The sequence below is a fragment of the Phodopus roborovskii genome, unplaced genomic scaffold (assembly GCF_943737965.1).
Source record: "Phodopus roborovskii unplaced genomic scaffold, PHOROB, whole genome shotgun sequence".
Taxonomy (NCBI): Eukaryota; Metazoa; Chordata; class Mammalia; order Rodentia; family Cricetidae; genus Phodopus; species Phodopus roborovskii.
In genome coordinates, this window is record NW_026126567.1 from 29,434,347 (window position 1) to 29,456,123 (window position 21,777).

The 21,777-nt window shown below is 41.4% G+C and overlaps 1 protein-coding gene across 1 annotated transcript; it reads right to left on the reverse strand.

Moving 5' to 3' along the window:
- Nucleotides 1–1,397: 1,397 nt before the first annotated feature.
- Nucleotides 1,398–17,420, reverse strand: LOC127235248 (heat shock cognate 71 kDa protein-like). Its single transcript, XM_051202477.1, is given in 4 exon segments — nucleotides 1,398–2,236; nucleotides 14,957–15,098; nucleotides 17,117–17,230; nucleotides 17,358–17,420. Coding segments are annotated over 4 exon segments (1,158 nt in total).
- Nucleotides 17,421–21,777: the final 4,357 nt, after the last annotated feature.

The window sequence follows — 21,777 nt, forward strand, 5'->3', positions numbered from 1 at the left end:
TGCGATTCATAACAGTAGCAAAATTATAGTTATGAAGAAGTAGTAACAGAAATAATTTCATGGTTTAGGAGTCACCACAACATGAGGAACTGTATTAAAGGGTCGCAGCATTAGGAAGGTTGAGAACCACTGGTCTGAAGGCTTCCTAAGAGTCTCTGGCCTTAAGTCCCCACTGGAAGGCCAAAGGGGCTGGGTTCTGTGTAGGCAAAAGATGGCAGCAGCAGAGTAGTTGAGTTCATACAAGAAGGGCAGATGAACTCGACTGCAGGACATGAAGGCACCAAGGAAAAGCCCTCCCTTCCCTACATCCAGGCCTTAGGGGAAAGTGCCACCCTCACTTAGGGTGGGTCTTTCCATCTTATACAATCTACTTAAGAACAGCCCTCAAACGTATGCTCAGAGGCTGGTTTCATGGGTGATTTTAGATCTTGTCCAGTTAACCGTCATGATTAATCAGCATCGAAAGTAATGGTGATACGGTAACAAATATGCAGTAATTAGCTTTCCTGAAAACAAACCCAGATGTAGGGTTTGCCCATTACTATGATGTAAATACTTTCCTGGTGGCTTTTCCAAATTACCATGTGATGTCACTGAACAGGAACAGAAAAGAGATGCAAATATCTTTCCAAAGCTCCTGCAAGCAGGTTCTAGGAAGCATTGTGTATGCCAGTGCATGATGAACCCTGCCTATGTCTGATGTTGTCCTTGGGTTTATTAGGCAGCTACTGTACAGGGAAAAAGAGCTAAACATATGCAACTTTTGTGAGATGAAGAGAAGATGAAAACAAACATGATTAAAATAATAACAATGAAGCTGGGCATTGGTGGTGCACACCTTTAATCCCAGCACTCAGGAGGCAGAGGCAGGAGGATCTCTGTGAGTTCGAGGCCAGCCTGGTCTACAGAGCAAATTCCAGAATAGGCTTCAAAGCTACACAGAGAAAAACTAAAAACTAATAAAAATAATAATAATAACAATGAGGAAAGAAATGATGTGTAGGAAGAGAAACAGGACAGGTCAGGAAAAGGGTTTGTGAGAGAGTGAGAGATATGTCATGTTAAACAATGTGGGATTTTTTCTTCTTTTAAACTTCATAATGGTACTGGAGCAATAAGCATCCAACAGAAGCCATGCTTTGAATTTTGAGTGTTTCCTTGGGCTAGACATATACAGCATGCAGCACTCTAGGTTGTTGGGTTGTAACTCCTTCCTAGGCCATAGTTAAGAGAGTGAATGGCTCATAGCCTACATTGTCTTGTGTTATTAAGCTGCAGATATCTATTGGTTAGGTATAGTGAGTGCATTTTCAGCTTAGGTTATTTTCAATTTATAATGCACTTATTACAACAAAAATCATGCCACACACAAGAAATATCTATTTGTAGTGAGATATTCACCTTGTCCGCAACTGTGACATAGACCACACCCATGGGGGGTGGAGACAGGGCCTGATGTGACCTGGGGGAACTAAGGTGGAGGAGGGGGCTTGGAGAGCTCTGGCTTGCAGGTGCTTCTGAATCTTGGGGATTCTGGTAGAACCACCAACCAGGATATTGTCATGGATCTGTGACTTGTCTAGCTTAGCATCTCAAAGGGCCTTTTCTACAGGGTCCAAGGTGCCTCTGAACAGGTGAGTATTTAATTCTTCAAATCGAGCACAGGCAATGGACGTATAGAAATCGATTCCCTCATAGAGAGAATCAATCTCAATACTGGCCTGGGTGCTGGAGGAGAGGGTGCGCTTTGCCCATTCACAGGCAGTATACAGACGCCCGACAGCTCTCCTGTTCTCACTGATGTCCTTCTTGTGCCTTCTCTTAAACTCAGCAATGAAATGGTTGACCATTCTGTTATCAAAGTCTTCTCCACCCACGTGGGTGTCTCCAGCTGTTGTTTTGACTTCAAAAATTCCATCCTCAACAATGAGGATTGACACATCAAAAGTACCACCTCCCAAGTCAAAAATCAACACATTCCTTTCAGCGCCAACCTTCTTATCTAGCCCATAAGCAATAGCAGCAGCAGTTGGTTCACTGATAATTCGAAGCACATTGAGGCCAGCAATGGTTTCCGCATCTTTTGTTGCCTGTTGCTGAGAATCGGTGAAGTAGGCTGGCACTGTGACCACAGCATTAGTAACAGGCTTGCCGAGATAGGCTTCTGCAATTTCCTTCATTTTAGTCAGAACCATAGAGAACACCTCCTCTGGGTAGAAACTATTATTCTCTCTTCCTAGTTAGCATGCAGACTTAAGCTTTCCAGCTTAGGACAACTCTATTGTAAACCCCCATTTCGACTTCACCCTAGGACTACAGTTAGGTCTTAAGTTTGTATGTTCTCGATTTTCCTTTTCTTAGAGTACACTTGTTATTCACTATTTTTTGTGTATCTAGCCCAAATCTTTTCTTTAGACTGAAAGGGGAATTGTAGTGAAATATTCACCTTGTCCGCACCTGTGGTATAGACCATGCCCAAGGGGGGTGGAGACAGGGCCTGACCTGACCTGGGGGAACTAAGGTGGAGGAGAGGGCTCGGAGAGCTCTCTTGCATGCAGCACGGGGCAGGAGCACTTCCAGAGGCATCCTTGGGATCAGGAACCTGCTGGTGCTCATCTGTCTATGCTGTGAGTTATTTCTCCCTGAATAAACATCTATTCGGTCTATTTGTTTCTCCTGATCCTTATTAAACATTAATATCTTTAATGTCAGACTCTGAGGTTTCTAGGGAGAAGCCTTTTACAATTTTAAGAGACATGGTCCTTGGCTGAGTGTGGAGGCACACGCCTATAACGTCAGTACTCAGGAGGCAGAGGCAAGCAGATCTCTGAGTTTGAGGCCAACTTGATCTACAGAATGAGTTCCAGGATAGCCAGGACTACACAAAGAAATGCTATCCTGAAAAATGAGAAGGGGGGGCGAAGGGGGAGAGAGAGAGGATCTAACTTATATCGTGGTACAAAGAATAGTGGAAATCTCAGTCCTGTGTCAGTGTTATGAGGGGGCCACAGATGCAGTGACTTCTTTTGGGGTGGGGTAGAATGGGAAAGATCAAGATTTCCAAAGGTCACAAAACCGTAGCCACATAGACAGCTAGCTCATTGTTCTACGGCTGAAAAGGGAGCAGAGCCTAAATTATTGTAAATTTATGTGGATTATGTCACAATAATCCAGAGAAAAACTCTTATTAGAAAAATCTAATATACTCTAAGCACAGTATTCCACTTCCTGAGTGAGAACTTGAATACTTTACATCCACAGGAAGCTCTAAGTATTCCTCTTTACACTTGTCAGAAACATTTTTGTTTTTCAAATTCACCCGTGTACGCGGATAGTTTAACACTGGGGGTGGGGGCGGGGCCGGGGAGAAAGGCTTGCTGGGAATCCTAGTAGCTGTCTGAACTCTAAAGAGGTAGAGCTGGCTCTGTGAGGAGAAGTCTGAGTGGATGCCTGCCCATTATGTAAATTAGGTGTGGGTGCCCCACCATGGCTTAACATTCAGGACCGAGTCATTTTCAAGCAGTTCTGTCTTAGGAGTTACTGGATGGTACAGACTGAAGCCAGTTCAAAGTGTCCAGATAAAGGGACAGTTCTACTGGATGACACCAGAGTGTCTTCCTCAAATGGATGGAGCCTGAGTAGCTGGGCTCCATGATGGCCAGCAATTAGGAATCCAAGACAGCCACTCTTCATCCACAGCTCCCCTTAGCAGGTTCAGGGCTCCCGCCTCTGTGTTCCTTGCATGTATTGAGTTCTTTCACCCACGTCTAGCTGGCCCCTCGCCTCGGCTTTGCTTGCCACGCCACCTACAATGGCATCTCTAGCCTCTGAGTTTGTACCACTGTACAAAACCAAGGGGACCTGTGTTCACATATTTGGAAGGGGCACTTGATTGTCCGTCCTTGGTCCAACCAGCTGTATCATGGGGAAATGGTAATTGTCCCTCCAGGGCAGACACCAACTGAGATTCTAGCTTCAATTGCTTGCTCCACTACAAGTAGTAGAGACCTCACTCTCAGCGCAGCTCCAAAAGCATTGGTGATATGCAAAGGTGTGTGTGTGTGTGTGTGTGTGTGTGCGCGTGCGCGCGCACACACACACACACACACACACACACACACACACACACGCACTTTCCTGTAAACCTGCATCTATCTGCCTGTGATATCAGTTACCTAGTGGCTGGGCTTAAAGAAGGGCGGCCTGGCATCCTGAAGCCTGAACTAGGCCGTACATTGATCCTTTTGTCTGTAATGACAATAAAGATCGTCATCGCCTTCTGGACCTCAACAGAAGCCATGCCACATGCTACTTTTGTCTTTTTGTCAGTAAATCAGAATCTTCTGTTAGTCACCAGTGCTGTCTGGGGGCTGACCTAGCGCTGTTAGTGGTGGGCCGAGTAGAAGGGGCCTGTACTCCAGTCTACAGTCAAACTTTGCTTGGCCAACAAGGTGAGTGATGCTCTATCAGGTAATAGAACCACAGGGGTTAACCTCTTAAAAATTAGTTTAGTTGGAAGTGCACCCCTTTAATCCCAGCTCTTGGGAGGCAAAGGCAGGTGGATCTCTGTGAGGCCAGCCTGGTCTGAAGAGTGAGTTCCAGGACAGCTAAGGCAGTTACACAAAGAAACCCTGTCTTGCAAAATTAACAAAAAAAAAAAAAAAAAAAAAAAAAAAAAAAAGGAAAAAATTATTTTAAATTTTAGTTTAGATAGAATAGACAAGAGTCTCACTGTGAATAGCCTGGAAGTCTCTAGACTAGCCTGGAACTCTAGCACTGTATCCCAATTTCTGGGTTTAAAGGTATGTTCCATTTTGCCTAGCAACTTTTTTTTTCTGAGTTAGGTGTCTCATTTAATCATCCAAGGAAGAGATCCTCATTTTAACAAAAACCTCAACCAGGCCCCCTGAACATGGGTGTCAGTTGGGAGGCTTGGGCAGTCTATGGGGCCTCTGGTAGTAAAACCAGTATTTATCCCTCATGCACGAATAGGTTGTGGGAGCCCACTCCCTGTGGAGGGTTACTCTCTCAGCCTCGGTCCTACTCCAAATGATGTGACAGAAGTTGATGATCCCCCATAGGAGGTTGGGAGTGAAAGGGAACTGGGATTGGTATATAAAATAAGATTGTTTTTAATTTAAATAAAAATTAAATTTAAAAAAGCCTCAAGTAATGTGCCTATGATTCCTTAGCTGGAAGTGATGATTCAGATTTGGACCTGGGGACAGTTATTAATGTGCATACACTTCAAGACACTTCAGGTAGTCTCAGTGTCTGGGGCTTCTAAGTGCTCTCAGTATTTTTCCTGGGGTAGGAATTGAAAAGTCCATGGAGATGCTCCCTTTCCATTTGCATTGATTTGTTTATACTTCAGACTAATCAGCAAGCAGGATTTTTTTTGTTTGTTTGTTTTTCCAGGTAGGGTTTCTCTGTAGCTCGGGAGCCTGTCCTGGAACTTGCACCTATAGACAAGGCTGGCCTCAAACTCACAGAGGCCTACCTGCAAGCAAGATTTTTAACCAAGAAGACCTTAAGCAGAGGGTCTGTGAGAGTCACAGCATCTTCATCATCAACATACACAGCTTATCTCTCAGAAGAAGACAGCAGGCTTTAGAACACTCTGCTTCAGTGTTTTGAACATTTATTTAGATAAGAGTGATTCTGAACCCCGAGCCCATTAGTCCAGAGGCCGTGTGATGGTCAGGGAGTCCATGAGACTATGAAGTAGCTGTGATCTGTCAATTACCATCTGCTCATTGGTACAAGAAAACAAAAAGGAACTTACTGTATTGGCGTGGAGAAGGTGGGGCATTAGGCTCCTTATAGGATATGGATGTGCCTAAAGGTCTCAGCCAAGATGTCCTAAATTCAGCCCTTGTAACACTTGTAGTTTCCTTTACATTAAGAGAGTTGACCATGTCATCCAATATTCTATAATGTCCCTCAGATGAATTCTCATTAAAGTATGCTGTTGCCCCACAGTCACATTCTTACTGTGAATTTATGGTCCGTAAGCTCCTACACATAAAAGGGTTTCTATGTTCTATGTGCTGCTGAAACACTGTTGCCCAAGCACTTTGGCATGTGGTGGACATTTGTAGTGGATGTTATTTGTAGTGGACATTTGTAGAAGACCAGATAAAAGGAAGAGAGGTGACTTTACTAGCAACCCGAGAGAGAGTCGTTCTCTCTGGCAACTTTGGAAAGCTTTTCAATTGCCAGAGTCCTTACTTCTAGGGTTAAATCTCTGTAAAATGTCTAAAGCTCTGGCCATCAGAAGAGGAATCTGTCCCTGTGGCATCATTTTATGACTTGGTACTGGGTACAAAGTCATTTATTCTCCGTTACTTTGTGAATTCACAAACTGAACCTCTGACTTCCGTCTCTCTTTCTCTTTTTCACACATATCCATAATAACTTCTCTCACAATGGTTTATGTACCATATGTGTTATCTACCATGAAGTCAAATTGAATTTCATTTCATTTCCATGTAAATTGTTATCAGAAGTGAAATTTATTCGGGTAATCATGAATTTTCTAATAGATTTTAGTCTCAACGATAGCAATCTTATTGTACACAAGTCTGTGTGTTTTAGAAGCATGCCATTATCTAAGTTATACTTTAGATTGGTGTTGTAAGGAGAAAAGGCGACATCTCAGGTGACACTGACAGAATCCATTTCCAGACTTGGAGCTGGTGCAGATGCAAATCCCAGACATCAAAACGGTTATGGTTACAAGTCACAGAAAACCGGCTTGCGGAAAATAGACTTTATTGGGATACATAAGGGAAAAGTCCAGAGAGAGACTTTGTTTCCATCTCAGATGGGTTCAGGTGCCTCATTTCTCGGAATCCATCCCTAACTTCTGCTTTGTATTTCACTGGTTTTACTCTATGGTATGCGTTCTCCATCTGTGTCTTTACCGAGGCTATGGTGTCAAGACCAAGGAAAGAGATGACCTCTGACTTTTTCTGTCTTCCTTGCCCTAAGAACATGCAGCTCCTGCACCACTTGAGGAAGCCACAAGAGTGGGGCCGATGCTCTGATTCTGTAGTTGTGGCACACAACTGTGATTGCGACAGCGAAGCTGACTCCACCCAAAATGCATGAGTACAGGTCAGGTGAATGTGTTTCACCAGGGAAAATGCCGTGTTGCTAGAAGTTCACATGACAGAAACAGACAGTCACTGCTTACTTCTGTGTATTGAGTCAAATTAAAATTTTATTTGGGTTATTGTGTGCGTTCATATTTACCAGTATTTCTACAAGCTGTGGTGTAACTTGCTGTAAGCTCTCTCAGTATAATTAACCTGCCTTTCAGCAACATCATATCCATTAGGTGATGATGATACCTGTTACGGCCTGAATATTTGTGTTTCCTTTGCTTCCAGTTCATGTGTTGACGTCTAGCCACTAACATGTTGGTATTTGAGCATGGGAACAATGGGTGATCAGATCATGAGGGGAGAACATTAAAAAATCACCTGCCAGAGGCTACCACCCACTTCTGCTATATGGGTATACAGCCAGAGGAACACCTGTTAACCAGAATAAGTCCTCAGCCAACACCAGGTCTCCTGGCTCCTTCATTTGGGACTTCCCAGCCACCTGTGATAAATAACTTTCCATTGTGTATAAGACACCCAGTGTGTGATATTTCATTATGGTAACACCAAAGGACTAAGATATACCCATCACCCAGAGGAATTCCACAACTATCTCCATCTATGGCTTCCTCCATCTGGCTTTGGCCTCTAAGTATAATTAATAGGAAATGCTGTAAGTGCATTTGCTTTTCCAATTGGATGGCAGTACAGAAAACACCTGAGGATTCACTTTCCCTCAAGTGTCTATGAGATCATAAAGCAGGATGAAGCTAGGATGAGACGTGTGGTGGTTTGAAAAAAATGCCACCCCTCCCAAAGGGAGTAGCCCTATTATCAAATGTGATTGTGTTGGAAAGTATGGTCTTGTTGGAGGAAGTGTGTCACTATGGGGATGGGCCTCGAGGTCTCCTGTGCTTGAGCTACACCCAGTGATGCAGTTAACTTCCTGTTGGCTGTGGATCAAGTTGAAGAACTCTCAGCTACCTCTCCATCATCATGTCTGCCTGTGAGCCACCATTCTTCCCACCATGATGATAATGGACTGAACCTCTGAACTGTAAACCAGCCCAATTAAATGTTTTCCTTTATAAGAATTGCCTTGGTCATGGTGTCTCTTCACAGCAATAGATACCTTAACTAAGACAAGGCATGTGAATTCCTACTCCTAACTGAAGACCTGAGGATTGCCAGTGGCTTATTGAGGGAGGGTCAGTTTTCTTTAATCGAATGGCTCTTGGCAGGTCAACCATGCTTCACTGTGTAGCTCCATACCCAGGAGTACATAGACAGCATAAATTAAATAGATGGGCTATTATTTTTTTAATAGCTGGGCATATAGGTAGGTAGGGGTGGATCTTAGAAGGAATTAAGGGTAGGACTTCCAGATGAATAGGATCAAACTACATTATACAAAATTTTCAAAGAATCAAAAAAAAAATGTTTAAAGTAAATTGCAAAAGAAAACCCCACAACAACCCACAAACATGTATGAAATAAAAATTAAGCAACAAAAGCAAAAGTTTCCCTCTCTCCTTGACTATTAGAACCATGGTAAAAGTGCTTGGTGCTAAGTCTGATAACTTGAGTTCAATCCCCAGGATTCACTTAGTGAAGAAGAGATTTTCTTTTACAAGCTATTGATTATCTCTATAACCATGCCATGACATGCATTCCCACCATCTCTCCTAGTTCCCACGAAATAAATAAATAGATGTAAGAAAATTAGTGAATTAGAACTTCAGTATTCAAATACATCCCGATATTTAACAGTTTTTTTTTTTTTTTTTTTTATGGATGTGTAACCAAAGGATTATCATTAATTCTGTCATTTTTCTTTATCCAAGCCAACACTCAATTTTTAAAGGTAACTCATCTCTGCCCCTAGGGGGAGCTCCAGCCTCCTCTACGGATCACCTCTTAGCCATTCTGCAACATTTATGTTTTATTTCTTTTTACTTTAAGCTCAAGAGAAATTGAAGGGACTCGGTTAAGGGCAGATTGCTGAGTATATTTCTTCAAGTGTAGGTCTTCTGTTCAATCATCCATTGCAACACTTGTCCAACACTTTCTGCTGTTTGGGACTACTCCACTAAGAGTCTCTGATTGGATTTTGCTATCCATATTAAATGGGTTTAGTGTGTTATTTAAGTGCTTAGCAGGTGCCAGGTACAGTTGTAAATCATAGTAAACAAGTGATAGAAGTTGTCTATTTATTGATATATACATCCTAGTGTGTTTTATGAGCTCTGCCTTGGTCCATAGAAAGAAATCTTAAATATAGGTCCAACCTCAGTGGGCTTACCTACCCTCCAGATTGCTAGTGATGTAAGGTATTCTTAGTCCTTTCATTTTTGCAAGGATGATCACTTAAATATACACTTCTATTGAGTTAACATGTGTCCCTTACCCCCAATCCTCATATGCCCTAGACAAAGCTAATTGGCCAAGGAGGGTATCTGATCAGAAGAGCCCATCCTATGGACTGATGACATTGTGACCAGCTCTACAGAAACCTTGGTCATTAACGTTGACCTTTAAGATTCATTCTCATTGGATTTTTTAAAATAAGGTACTAAATTGGTTTGCCATAGCTGCTGCTACAGAATCCAGATATGCTGTGGCTTAAATAGTAGGACTTAATTTCTTCATAGCTCTGATTGGTAAAAGCCTGTCATCATGTGTTAATAATTCTGGCTTTTCCTCCTCCTTCATGTTTTTGTTATCTATCTATCTATCTATCTATCTATCGATCTATCATCTATCTATCTATTTTGGAGACAGGGCTTCTCTGTGTAGCCTTGGCTGTCTTGGAACTTGTTCTGTAGATCAGGCTAGCCTCAAACTCAGAGATCTGCCTGCCTCTGCCTCCTGAGTGCTGGGATTAAAGGTGTGTGCCACCACAGCAGGCTGTCCTCCTGGCTTGTACAGGGCCACCACCACCCCAGGTCTTCACTGCCTTCCTTCTGTGTGTCTATGCTTTAATTTTCTTTCATGAGGACACCAATCACATCCCATTTGCACTCGTTTTTTTCTAAGGATTGTGTGTTAACTTAGTTACCCTGCTAGAGACCCTATCTCCAAACACAGCCACATTCTGAGGCGCAGGGTTTAGGAGCTCAGCATATGAATTTGCAGAAGGCACAATTCAGTCTGTAATAGATACAAGAAGAGGGGTCACTTGGTGATGGGAAGAAAAATTGACACTGCCTTATATGAAGAAAGTGCCAAAAGAAGCAAGAACTCTTAGGAGTTGGAAATGTGCAGGAATGAATGTATTAACTGTATTTTAAGCCCACATTAAACAGCATTCATTGAGTTAATATATGAGAAGTACTTAGTTCATTGGCTTGGACAAGAATATTTGATGTGACCACAAAAGCACAAGCAACAATAGCAAGTGTATGCAAATGGGAGAACAGCAAAAACTCTTCTCTACATCAAAGGAAACAATTCTCAAAGAGTGGAGACATATGGACAGATCACAATCTGACACAAGGACTACAATATTTAAAAAAAATTCAACTCAATAGGAAGGAAAAAAATTGTCCAGTTAAAAATGGACAAAGTATGCCTGAGACGGCTTAGTAGTTCAGAGCACTGGGTTCTCTTCCAGAGGATCGAGTTTCAACTCTGAGCTCCCACATAGTGGCTCACAGACATCACTAACCCCAGGTATAGGCCATCTGAAGCCCGCTGGTCTCCCTGGGTACAAGGTACATCTATAGTGCATAAAAGCACATGGACCAAACATTCATACACAAAAGATAATAAACAAAAATGTTTAAATGGGCAAAGGTTGTGAACTGACATTTCTTCAGATGGCCAACTAGTACAAGAATGAATATCTGCCATAACTAATCATTAGGTAGATACAAATGAAAGAAACCATAAGATAACACTCCATAATGGCTAGAAAGGCTTTTTATCAAGAAGATGATTGCTGGGATCACAGGGTGGCTCAGCTAATAGAAATGACTGCTGCCTAGTTTGAGGACCCGAGTTCAGTCTCCAGGACCTAAATGACGGAAGGAAATGTTTGTTGTGTAACCATTTCCTCCTAGATTGAACATTTCATTTTGTAGGAAAGTTCCTTAAAACAGATGGTAAACAACTCAAAATAGCTTCAAGAAGTCCCTGAAACTGACCAGATTCATTAGTTCCCGTTTCCAGAGTAAGCAATAGATCCTAGAAGAGGTTTAGAGCAACTGAATCACTTGAAAAGTATACTCTCCAACCTATGAGCTGCCTGGGGGGGAGGCTGTGTAGTGTGCTCCAGGTTCCCAATTTTTCTGGGGTAGGTTTTGGTGATGCTGATATCTTTAAGTCATTTCTGCTCTATAAGTAATCCCTCATCTTTATTCCTCTAAGTAATCCAAATAAAACTCACTGGTTCACCAAATTGGATTTTGGTGGTATCCCTACTTTGGCCTGTTGTGGACTCCCTGTCTGGGGTGAGTAGACATGTGTGTTGTGTCTCCCTAGAAGAAGGCTTGTCACACAACAATACCCCCCCCCAAGTGAATAAAAAATAAGATATAAAAACCATGAATTCTAAGTGTTGACTTAGAATGTAGAGAAAAGGGAATATAGCCATTTTGCAAAGTTGTATGGAGGGCTCTTTAAAAGCCACAGATAGGAACAATACATGGCCAAGTGTCCTCAGTCCTGGGTGTATAACCAAATAATCTAAAATCAGTATATCAAAGTGATATCTGCACTCCCATGTTCATTGTAATGATTGCTTGAAGGAGAAAGCTGAGATCAAAATACATTAATATTTCTTCTTCTCTAGTGTGCTTTTAAAACTAGTTCTGAAGATAGTTTTAAATTGGGAGGAATTTGAGACAATGTCAGTACTACAGACAAATGTACTTTTTCCCAGGGTATTATTATTTTGAAGGAAAATACCTACTTGGAGTCTGTTCAGATATATGTATCTCATTTTCTGAACACCTACATGTATTAGGATTCAATAATAAGTAAGATACGATCTCCTCTCGTGAAGTTTGTGATGCACTTGGGAAAGCAGATAGGTAAATAGTGAATTTTATTACACTGAGATTAGTGCTGTGATAAAACTCCTACCAATCATAAAATCCTTTGGTTGTAGAATATGTGCCATAGATCTCACTTTGTTTGGCATAGGCAAGATAGTGTGAATGAGTAAATCTATTTCCTTACAAATATTTTTAAAAATCGTTCTTCATAGGAACTTAGAGACAGCTGGATGGCGAGATGATGTTTGGAGTAGGCTTCAAGGTAATTTAGTAACAATATTCACACACAAAGCAAAAATACTCAGTCAAGCTGCTTAAATGGACCAGTGAGGAAAGCTGTAGTAGTTACTTTTCTATCACTGTGCTAAAACACCATGACCAAGGCAATTTATAGAAGAAAGAGCACTTTGGGTTTATGGCTCTAGAGGGATAAGAGTAAGAGTCCCTCGTAGTAAGGGGTGGTCAAGGCAGCAGGAACAGCAAGTCAAGAGCTCATATCTTAATCACAAGCTGGAAGCCGAGAGCATGAACTGGGAAGGGGTGTGATTCATTTCAAATCACTAATCCCACTCCCGCAAGGCCACTCCTCCTATACCTACCCACACAGTGCCACCTCTGTGGAACACACAATGACACATCTGAGCCTACGAGGGACATATCTGCATTCAAACCTTCACAAAAGAATTAACCCTTTTCTTCATTTCCCTTGAGATAGAGTCTGCCTTGTACAGCCCAGTCGACCTCAAGATCAAGCTACTCTGGTCTCCACAGAAGGCTGGAATTATGTAATCGTAGGCTCCGTAGGGAGTTATCAGGGTTTTATTTCACATCCTTTATCTTCACCATTTTGCTTTTTATTTGAGCTACCCATCCTGCTTAAATTACATTCACTCTGGTGGAAAAGACCCTTGACTTCATGTAGCATGCATGGTCTCTGAATGATTAAATGACTGTAGCACAATCTACCAAATGCAAGTTATAAATGCTGTCTGCTCAAGCCTAAAGCTTGACAGGAGAGACCAGCGCCCAGCAGCCCTGATTTCATACCCCGGGGCAGTTATTTCAGCCATCCCCGAGTACCTGGTAGCCTTTCACCATTGTTGAAGGGGCTCAACACTTTCCCAGGTTACAGCCTCTATGTTCCTAGGGTTGATTGTTATTTTTCAGGCCCTTCCTTACAAAGGCACAGAAATGAAATAAGAGGTGGGTTTCTCACATTCTCACCCTGCCCGGCACAGGCATCACTACAGCAGGAAAGATTCTTTGGACACAGGCCAGTGTTTCTCCAGTGTGGTCCATGGAGCCCCTGTATCAGCATCCTGAAAGCTGTGCCTGCCAAGCAGGCACAGAGATCTGCCTGTCTCTGCCTCCCGAGTGCTGAGATTAAAGGCATGTGCCACCAACAGAGGCTCTGCTGATGCATGCTTTCATAGAGTTCCTCAACACATGCTTTCATAGAGCCTAGAATATGCATTTTATTTAACTTTGATTTTTTTTTCCTTTTTGGTTTTTTGAGACAGGGTTTCTCTGTGTAGCTTTGGAGCTGGGATTATAGGTGTGTGCAACCACCACCTGGTTTAACTTTGATTTTTCAAGATAGCCTACAAAATAATGAATGAGGCGAGACGAGGTGGGGCGGGCAGGGCGGGGCGCAGCAAGGCAAATGCCATTACCCTCTGTGTTAATTTGACCCCCCCACACACCATTAACATCCTCTGTTCTCATCCCCCTTTTTTTCCTGTTTCCCTGGTGTGTGTGTGTGTGTGTGTGTGTGTGTGTGTGATGACTCTCATGTACCTTGAAATCTGAAATTCATTCATAAAGATGTAGGAAATGAGACTTACCCCTCCTTTCTGTAGCTTCTAGTAGGTGGCTGCCAGCACGCTAGCCCTTCACTGGGGCTGCCCTTCACTCCAGACTTCTCACATGACAACTCAATTGCATAATTGTTACTAAGCCTGTTTTACAAATGGCATGACTGGTTCCAAAGGCCGAGTGCTCTAAAATTCATAGGTAGCTTTGGGGCTTCCTCAATGGGAAGGTTGGGTTAAGGGGTGAGGATGCTTGTTCTCACTGTCATGCCTACAGGACAGGGACTTGTGCCTGTGCGGAGGCCCCATAGAAATGATGAATTGCCAGCCACTACAGCATCTCTAAGACTTCCGAAAGACCAGATTGTGAGCTCACTTCACTTTATTATCTTCAGTGCTGGGATGACCCTGGGGCCTTGGGATTCCAGACAAGCCCTTTACTACCGAGTTATCACTGCCAGCCATGATTGCCAGCTCTTGAGAGACAGTATTTTGCTTCTTTGACTTTCTTTCCTTTTTTTTTTTTTTTTTACATAAATGCAATTATACATTTGTAGGAAAGTGATGCATAGTAATGTGACTTAGAAACTAGATACTTAATGACTTCAGAGGAAAGTGACCTGATTTCCCTCAACCTGATGGAAAACACTGGACTCGGCTTCCCTGGGGGGAAACAGAAGCCTATCAGTTGCCCAATGGTTCTAGAAGAGAATCCAGAGAAGAGAAAACAGCATGAGATTCTATTTGTTCTATATTTTGACCTCTTTCAAGCATAGGACAAATAAGATTGGTCACTTGGGACACACATGTGGTCTTTCGATTTTAAGTGGCACTTAAAACGTGTTGAGTTGATTGCCAACAAAGAAACACCGGGAAAATGTACACACAAATATGAAATAATTAGCTTTTGTGAAAAATACTTTACTATCTGGGCAAGAATTTTCCAGTTCCCACGCCCCACACTTGTCTCATTGATTTGTGCCATTTGCCCCAGTCCCTGTGAATGCTTGAGTGCTGATCTCTTCTACAGTGCCCGTACCTTTCCCTGACTCCTTGCAGAGGTTGGTGGGAAGACTGATAGCACTGCGCTCTGGAGAGAAGTCAAGAAACTCCCATGGTTCTCCATTGGTGGCTGTTACTTGAGCAGCAGAAACGGCCAACAGCCATTTCACTGTCCAACGCTGAGACAGGTTAATTGGGCTTGGCACTACCTTTATGTGATGCATGGGATAAAAAACAAACAAACAAACAAACAAAAAGACAAAAAACACCCCACTGCCCACTCTTTCTCTACAAATTCCCTTTACATGTTTATTGCAAATTGAAAAGTGATGTGTCAGTCAGTTCCTGGGTTGTGTTGTAGTTGATTAATATATTTGTCTACCTGAACATCAATGTCATATTTCTTTTTTTTAATCTTTTTTATTTAATTTTATATAACAAAGTCCAATTAAATGAAAACAAACATTTATACACAATATTTGGGAATTTGGGCATCGTTCTTTCCAAACTACTTCCTGCTGGTAAGGGGCGCTGTCTTGGGGGATTCGAAGAAGATTCAGATATCCTGGCTGTAGTCTGTAGGGCTGTTTTGTCCAGCTGTTTTGAATGTAGGATCACCTTGTACTCTGTTTCAGGCAGTCTGGCGTGATCAAACCAATGTCGTATTTCTTGATAGCTACATCTTTATAGTAGTTTTGGAAGGCATATAGCATGGACTTTCAATTTTGTTTTCTTTCCAAGTTATTTTTACTATTCTAAATCCTTTGCTTTGAATACAACTTACAGAATCTGCTCATCAGTTTCTATAAAAGTCCTGCTAAGATCGTCAATAAAATTGTGTTGAAATTATATATATATATGTATATATATATGTATATACATATATATGTACCATATATCTACATATCTGTCTGTCTACCTACATATTTTTATGAACATACAGCTTTGATATCTTACCTATAAACATATTATGTATCTTCATTTATTTAGGTACTTAGCTTCTGAAAATGGCAGGAAAACATCATAACAAATCTAGTGGGTTTAGTAAATATACCTTTCAGTTCCTATTCCTTTGAAATACCAGTCAGGACTGGTGTGGCCATCAATAAGCTTCTGTCTTCCAGAGTCTAAAAAACTCATGTTTTCTGATCATTCTGTATTGCCATGGCCTTTGTCCAAGATTGGTATCTCATCATAGTCAAGGAACTTGTATGCTTAATAGTGAAAACAATTTTCCCACTAGGGAAAAGAAAGAAAATAACCCATCAAAGTCCAGTCAATCTGGGATTTGAAAGATCACTACATCCTTCCTTCTTTCCTGTCTGTTCAGGCTCTCATGTATTTTCTTTCAGTAGAGAAAGAAGATATAAATTTAATATGGCTTATAAAAAAGAAAAAACAAGGTAGCAATGGCTATAAAAGAAGTGGCCAGGAGCAACGGGCTTATTCTTTTACCTTCCGTGGCATATGCATTTCATCAAAAATAATAATAAAAAATTTAAAAGCCACCAAAAATAACAGGAACCACAAGGTCAATTTCCTAAAGGTTCTGGAAGCAGGAAGGAGAGGTAGAGGGTGTGGTGGCTTAGATTAGCTATGTCCCTCAAAGGTCAGGCATTCAAACACTTAGTCCCCAGATATGGTGTTACAGGGGAGCTGCTTCAGTCTGGCCAAGGAAGTACGTCACTGGCAGCACGTTTTAAGAGTCCATAGTCTTGTTTTTCTTCCGGTTTTTACGTCTTTCTCTGCTTTGTACTTGGAACTGAAGATGTGGCCTCTCAGTTCCTTGCTCTGCCTGCCGGCTGCTGTACTTTCATTACCATTATGGACTTTCTCTCTGGACCTTTCAACCAGAATAGAGGCTCCCTCCTGTGAGTTTCCTTGCTCATAGTACTTTATCATAGCAGTAGAAAAGTAACTCACATGGAGAGTAAACTGCAAAAGGAGAAATCCAAGTACTGGAAATCCTTTCAGGCACAGGTGCTGGCAAATGGGAGAAAAGAGCTGCCGAGATGCCTGAGGTCCCCTTAGACTCGGTGTGGTGGAGATCTGCTCAGTGCTGTCAGAAAGATTCAGCCCTCCATGAGAGTTTCAGCTCTCAAACAGAAGGAGCAAGCAGAGAGCCCTTGGCAGACGACTGACCTCGCCTGGTGGGGAATGAAGAGAGAACAGAGACCCACAGAGCCTCTGCACTAACCTGCCAATCCATCATGGCTCGCAGCATCTTCAGTTTAGTAGGAGATGGATGCAGTGGAACGGAAGTCTCCGTAGAGATGGGGTTGTCCAGGGCCAGCTGTAGGCACCGACTATCCTGAGGAAGAGTCTGTTACTCATGTCTCCTTCATGTAAGTTTTCAAGTGTGTTGACAGAAAGTTGTTAACAACAACAACAATAACGAAAGGCACCAAGGAGAAGAGGTGAAATGAGAAACGGCTCACCTTTCTAAGGTGTTGGTGAGGGACTGGAGAGGGGTCAGCCACTGATAGTGTAGGGGGCGCCATTGCTGCAAGGGAAGCCAAGCTAGTTGCACCAAACCAAAGCATTTAGCTTCAGATTTATCAACTGTGGAAACTAGAGATTTTAAATTTAGAAGATCACCGACCTTCTGTCAGGAGGTAAAAGAACACAGTTGAGTTTTTAAGAAGGAAAACAGTATAGATGTTTAAGGAGGAAAGTTAGACGGATCATTTGGTTATCTGTAATCCATCTTCTCTGCTTTTTTAATGAAAGTTTCATAGGACAAAATGAAACCATTTGTTCTAATGGACTCATCCTAGATAGGCCTATATGAAACAAAAAATTACCTGAAGAAATGTATCTTCAAAATCAGGAATAGTTTAGATTTTTATTGCTGTGAAGAGACACCATGCACATGGCAACCCTTTTGTTGTTGTTGTTGTTTGTTCTGGTTTGGTTTTTTGAGACAGGGTTTCTCTGTATTGCTTTGGAGCCTGTCCTGGAACTAGCTCTGTAGATCAGGCTGGCCTGAAACTTACAGAGATCCACCTGCCTCTGCCTCCTGAGTGCTGGGATTGAAGGCGTGAGCCACAAACACCCAGCATGAACATGGCAACTCTTATAAAGAACACATTCAGTTGGGGTGTCTGGCTTACTGTTTCAGAGGTTCAGTCCATTATCATCATCATGATGGTGTGCAGGCAGACATGGTGGGGCTGGAGAAATAGCTGAGAGTCCTACATCTTGCAGGCAACAGGAAGTCGACTGGGACACTGAGGGAAGCTTGAGCCAAGGATACCTCAAAGCCCACCCACACAGTGACACACTTTCTCCAACAAGGCCACACCTCCAATCTCTGTGAGATCATGGTGACCAATTACATTTAAACTACCACACTGGCTACTGGCTATCTGGAGGGGTAGCATTAGGCTGTACCATTTCTGGAGCCACTGATGTGGAATAATAACAATGCCAACTTACTTATAAATATATAACTTATTATATATTATATAAGCATATAATTTGTTATTATTATTGGTAGTAACAACTATTATATTTTGAATGTTTGATGCATATGGAAGCATATGGAAAACACATTCTTTTTTTGTTTTGGTTTTTCAAGACAGAGTTTCTCTGTGTAACAGTCCTGGCTGTCCTATCCTGGAACTCACTCTGTAGACCAGGCTAACCTCGAACTCACTGAGGTCTGCCTGCCTCTGCCTTCCAAGGGCTGGGATTAAAGGAGTGTGCTCCCACTGCCCAGTGGAAAAACACTCTCTTATACAGTTTATTTAAGTAAACAACAATCCCAATAAAGAGATGTTTTATCTTCATTTTCTACTTGATGAAACTGACATTCAAATAAACATAAAAAAAATTTCTTAGTATTTCTCAGCTACTGAAAGTTACAGATGAGATTTAAAACTTGATCAATAGAATTCCAAGTTCAAAATGCTTGCACAATACAGCATGCTAAAGCTACTGTAACCAGCCATGCTATCAGCCCTTGGGAAGACCTAAAACGTTTCAGAATTTAAGAAGGTGTGTGGATATACTTTGATGCTGGAGTTGCCTAGCAATGGAGGTGGCTTGCCAAGCATCTGCAGGACCCTGAATTTTATCCCCCAAGCTTTGGATTCAATCCCAAACACTAAGAACAGAAAAAGAACCAGCAAAGTGAGTTTTCCCTCCACCCACACTCAGCCGAGCATCCTGAGGAAGGATTGAACTGTCATCGACCAAGGCTGGCCTGACTTGACTCATTCTAGGGCAAGAGAAATGAATGCACTTGAGCGGTGCTCTCATCATGAATTCATTTGGAGGTTCGGGCATTGTTGAATTCTGTCCTTTGAAATCTAAACTCAACTTAAACAGAGATTGACAGCTTTCCCTTAGAAGAAATAGCATGTTTGTTCAAAGCCTGGGGGAGAGTTGCCCAAAATGTCATGCTGTTCCACTTTAGCAAGTCCTTTGAAAACAGAAACAGGAAAGTTGAATTTTCATGATCCTGGGTAGGAGCTCTGAGGTTATGATCCTGAGGCCGGGATTCAATTTAGACCAATTCAATAAACATTTATTAAACAGCTTGTATATGCTAGGTGCTGTTTTGGACTAGGAAATCAAAGAAGATGTGAAACGGTTCCCACCCTGCAGGAAATCAGGGTAACCAGGGAGACGGATACAGTCATTACATTAGGATGGAATAAATAGGACACAGAAGATGAAGAAGGCTGCTGTGAAGCTGAGACCCCTGCATGGGGCTGAGAATGTCAGGCCCAAACTCATCAAGTGTCACTTGGTTATTTTCTGCACAGGTTTTTGTCTCAAGACTTTTTTACTATGAGCTTGTACTATTCCAGTGTGTGGCAATCATCTCCCTTTTGTTGTTGTTTCTGGTGATTCCTAATATAATTCCAGGCCTCTGTTCTCAGATTAAAATGAGAAGAAGAAGGAAATTCCAGGTGGAGTTGGAGTTTGCAGACCCTCTGGCATCTTCTGTGGATTGAAGATGGCATGAAACCTTTGAGTTGCTGTAAGGAATTGATTCTGTAAGTATAATTTGTTCGGTCACTTGCCAGTCCTTATCAGAAGCAGACAAGAGTTTTTTGGTGGAAAGATATGGTCAGAATCTACCTTTGAAGGATGGATGACATTTTTCTGAAATACATGTTGAAATTAGAACATAACATGACTATACTCTACAGTCCCAGAAAACAACTAAGCTACATCAAAGTATGGACCTATTAAATCACCCATATTAATTACTTCTTTAAATTATTATTTTTTTTGAAAACCTGTACTCCACCAAATTAGAAAATCTAAAATAAATTGATAGTTTTCTTGATAAATGCCACTTACCAAAGTTAAATCAAGATCAGATAAGCAATTTAAACATACTTTTAACCTTTAGTGAAATAGAAGCAATCATTAAAAGTCTCCAAATCAAAAAGAGCTCAGGGCTAGATGGTTTTAGGGCAAATTCTACTAGACTTTCGAAGAAGAGCCAATGCCAATACTCCTCAAATTATTCTATGAAATAGAATCAGAAGGAACACTGTCTAATTTCTTTTATAAGCCCACATTTACCCTAATACTCAAAACATGTAAAGACCAAACAAAGAAAAGTATGGACTGATTTCCCTTATGAATAAAGATGCAAAAATAGTCAACAAAATACTCACAAGCCAAGAACACATCAGCCACCATGATCAGCTAGGCTTCAACCCAGAGATGCAAGGATGGTTCAACCTATAATCCATCTTATAAAAAAACTGAAAGAAAAAAAACCATATGATTATTTCATTAGATAAAGAAAAGACCTTTGACAAAAATCAAACATCCCTTCATGATAAAAGTCTTGGAGAGGTTAAGACATACCTAGACACAATAAAGGCAGTTTACAGGGAGCCCATAGGCAATATCAACTTGAATGGAGAGAAACACAAAGCAATTATGCTAAAATCAGGAACAAGACAAGGTTGTCCATTCTCTTCATACCTACTCAATATAGTGCTTGAAACCTTAGCTAGAGCAATACGACAACTAAAGCAGATCAAGGACATACAAATTGCAAAGAAAGAAGTTCAAGTAGCCTTATTTTCAGAAGATATGATAGCATACAGTGATGATGGGAGATGGCATTCCGTATATATGTTTTTCTTATTGGTTAATGAATAAAGCTCTGTCAGCCAATAGGAAAGCAAGATAGATGGAAGTAGGAGACAAGGAGGATTCTGGGAGTTGTAGTAGAGAGGAGTCAAGATGTAGGACATGGAAAAAGTAAAAGGTCTAGACCCTCTCTCTGGTAAAATAAGGCCATGTGGAAATACTTAGATTGATAGAAATGAGTTAATATTTAACACAGAGCTAGCCAATAAGAAATGTTTATTTGGGGCTGACGTGGCTGTGAGACCAGGCTGGCAGGAAAGTGCTTGTAACACAGCATTCCTATTCAAGAAATTCCTATAGCTGAAAAACACTTTCAGCAAAGTAGCTGGATACAAAATTAACTCTCACACACAAACACAAAAATCAGTAACCCTCCTATATAAAAATGACAAATGGAACGAGAAAGAAACAGGGAAACAACATATAAAATATCCTGGGGTAACTCTAATTAGGCAAATGAGAGACTTGTATGATTAAAAACTTCAAGATGCTGAAGAAAGAAATTAAAAAAGAAGATGGAACAAGCTCTCATGCTCATGGATTGGATGATCAAGATCAACATTGTAAAAAAATGTAAAAATTACCAAAAGTAATCTACAGAGTCAATGCAATCTCCATTAAAATTCCAACATAATTCTTCACAGATCTTAAAGAAGAAACACACACAAAAAAACCCAAAAAACAAAAACAAACAAACAAACAAAAAAGCTAGACTAGCTAAGATTATCCTGA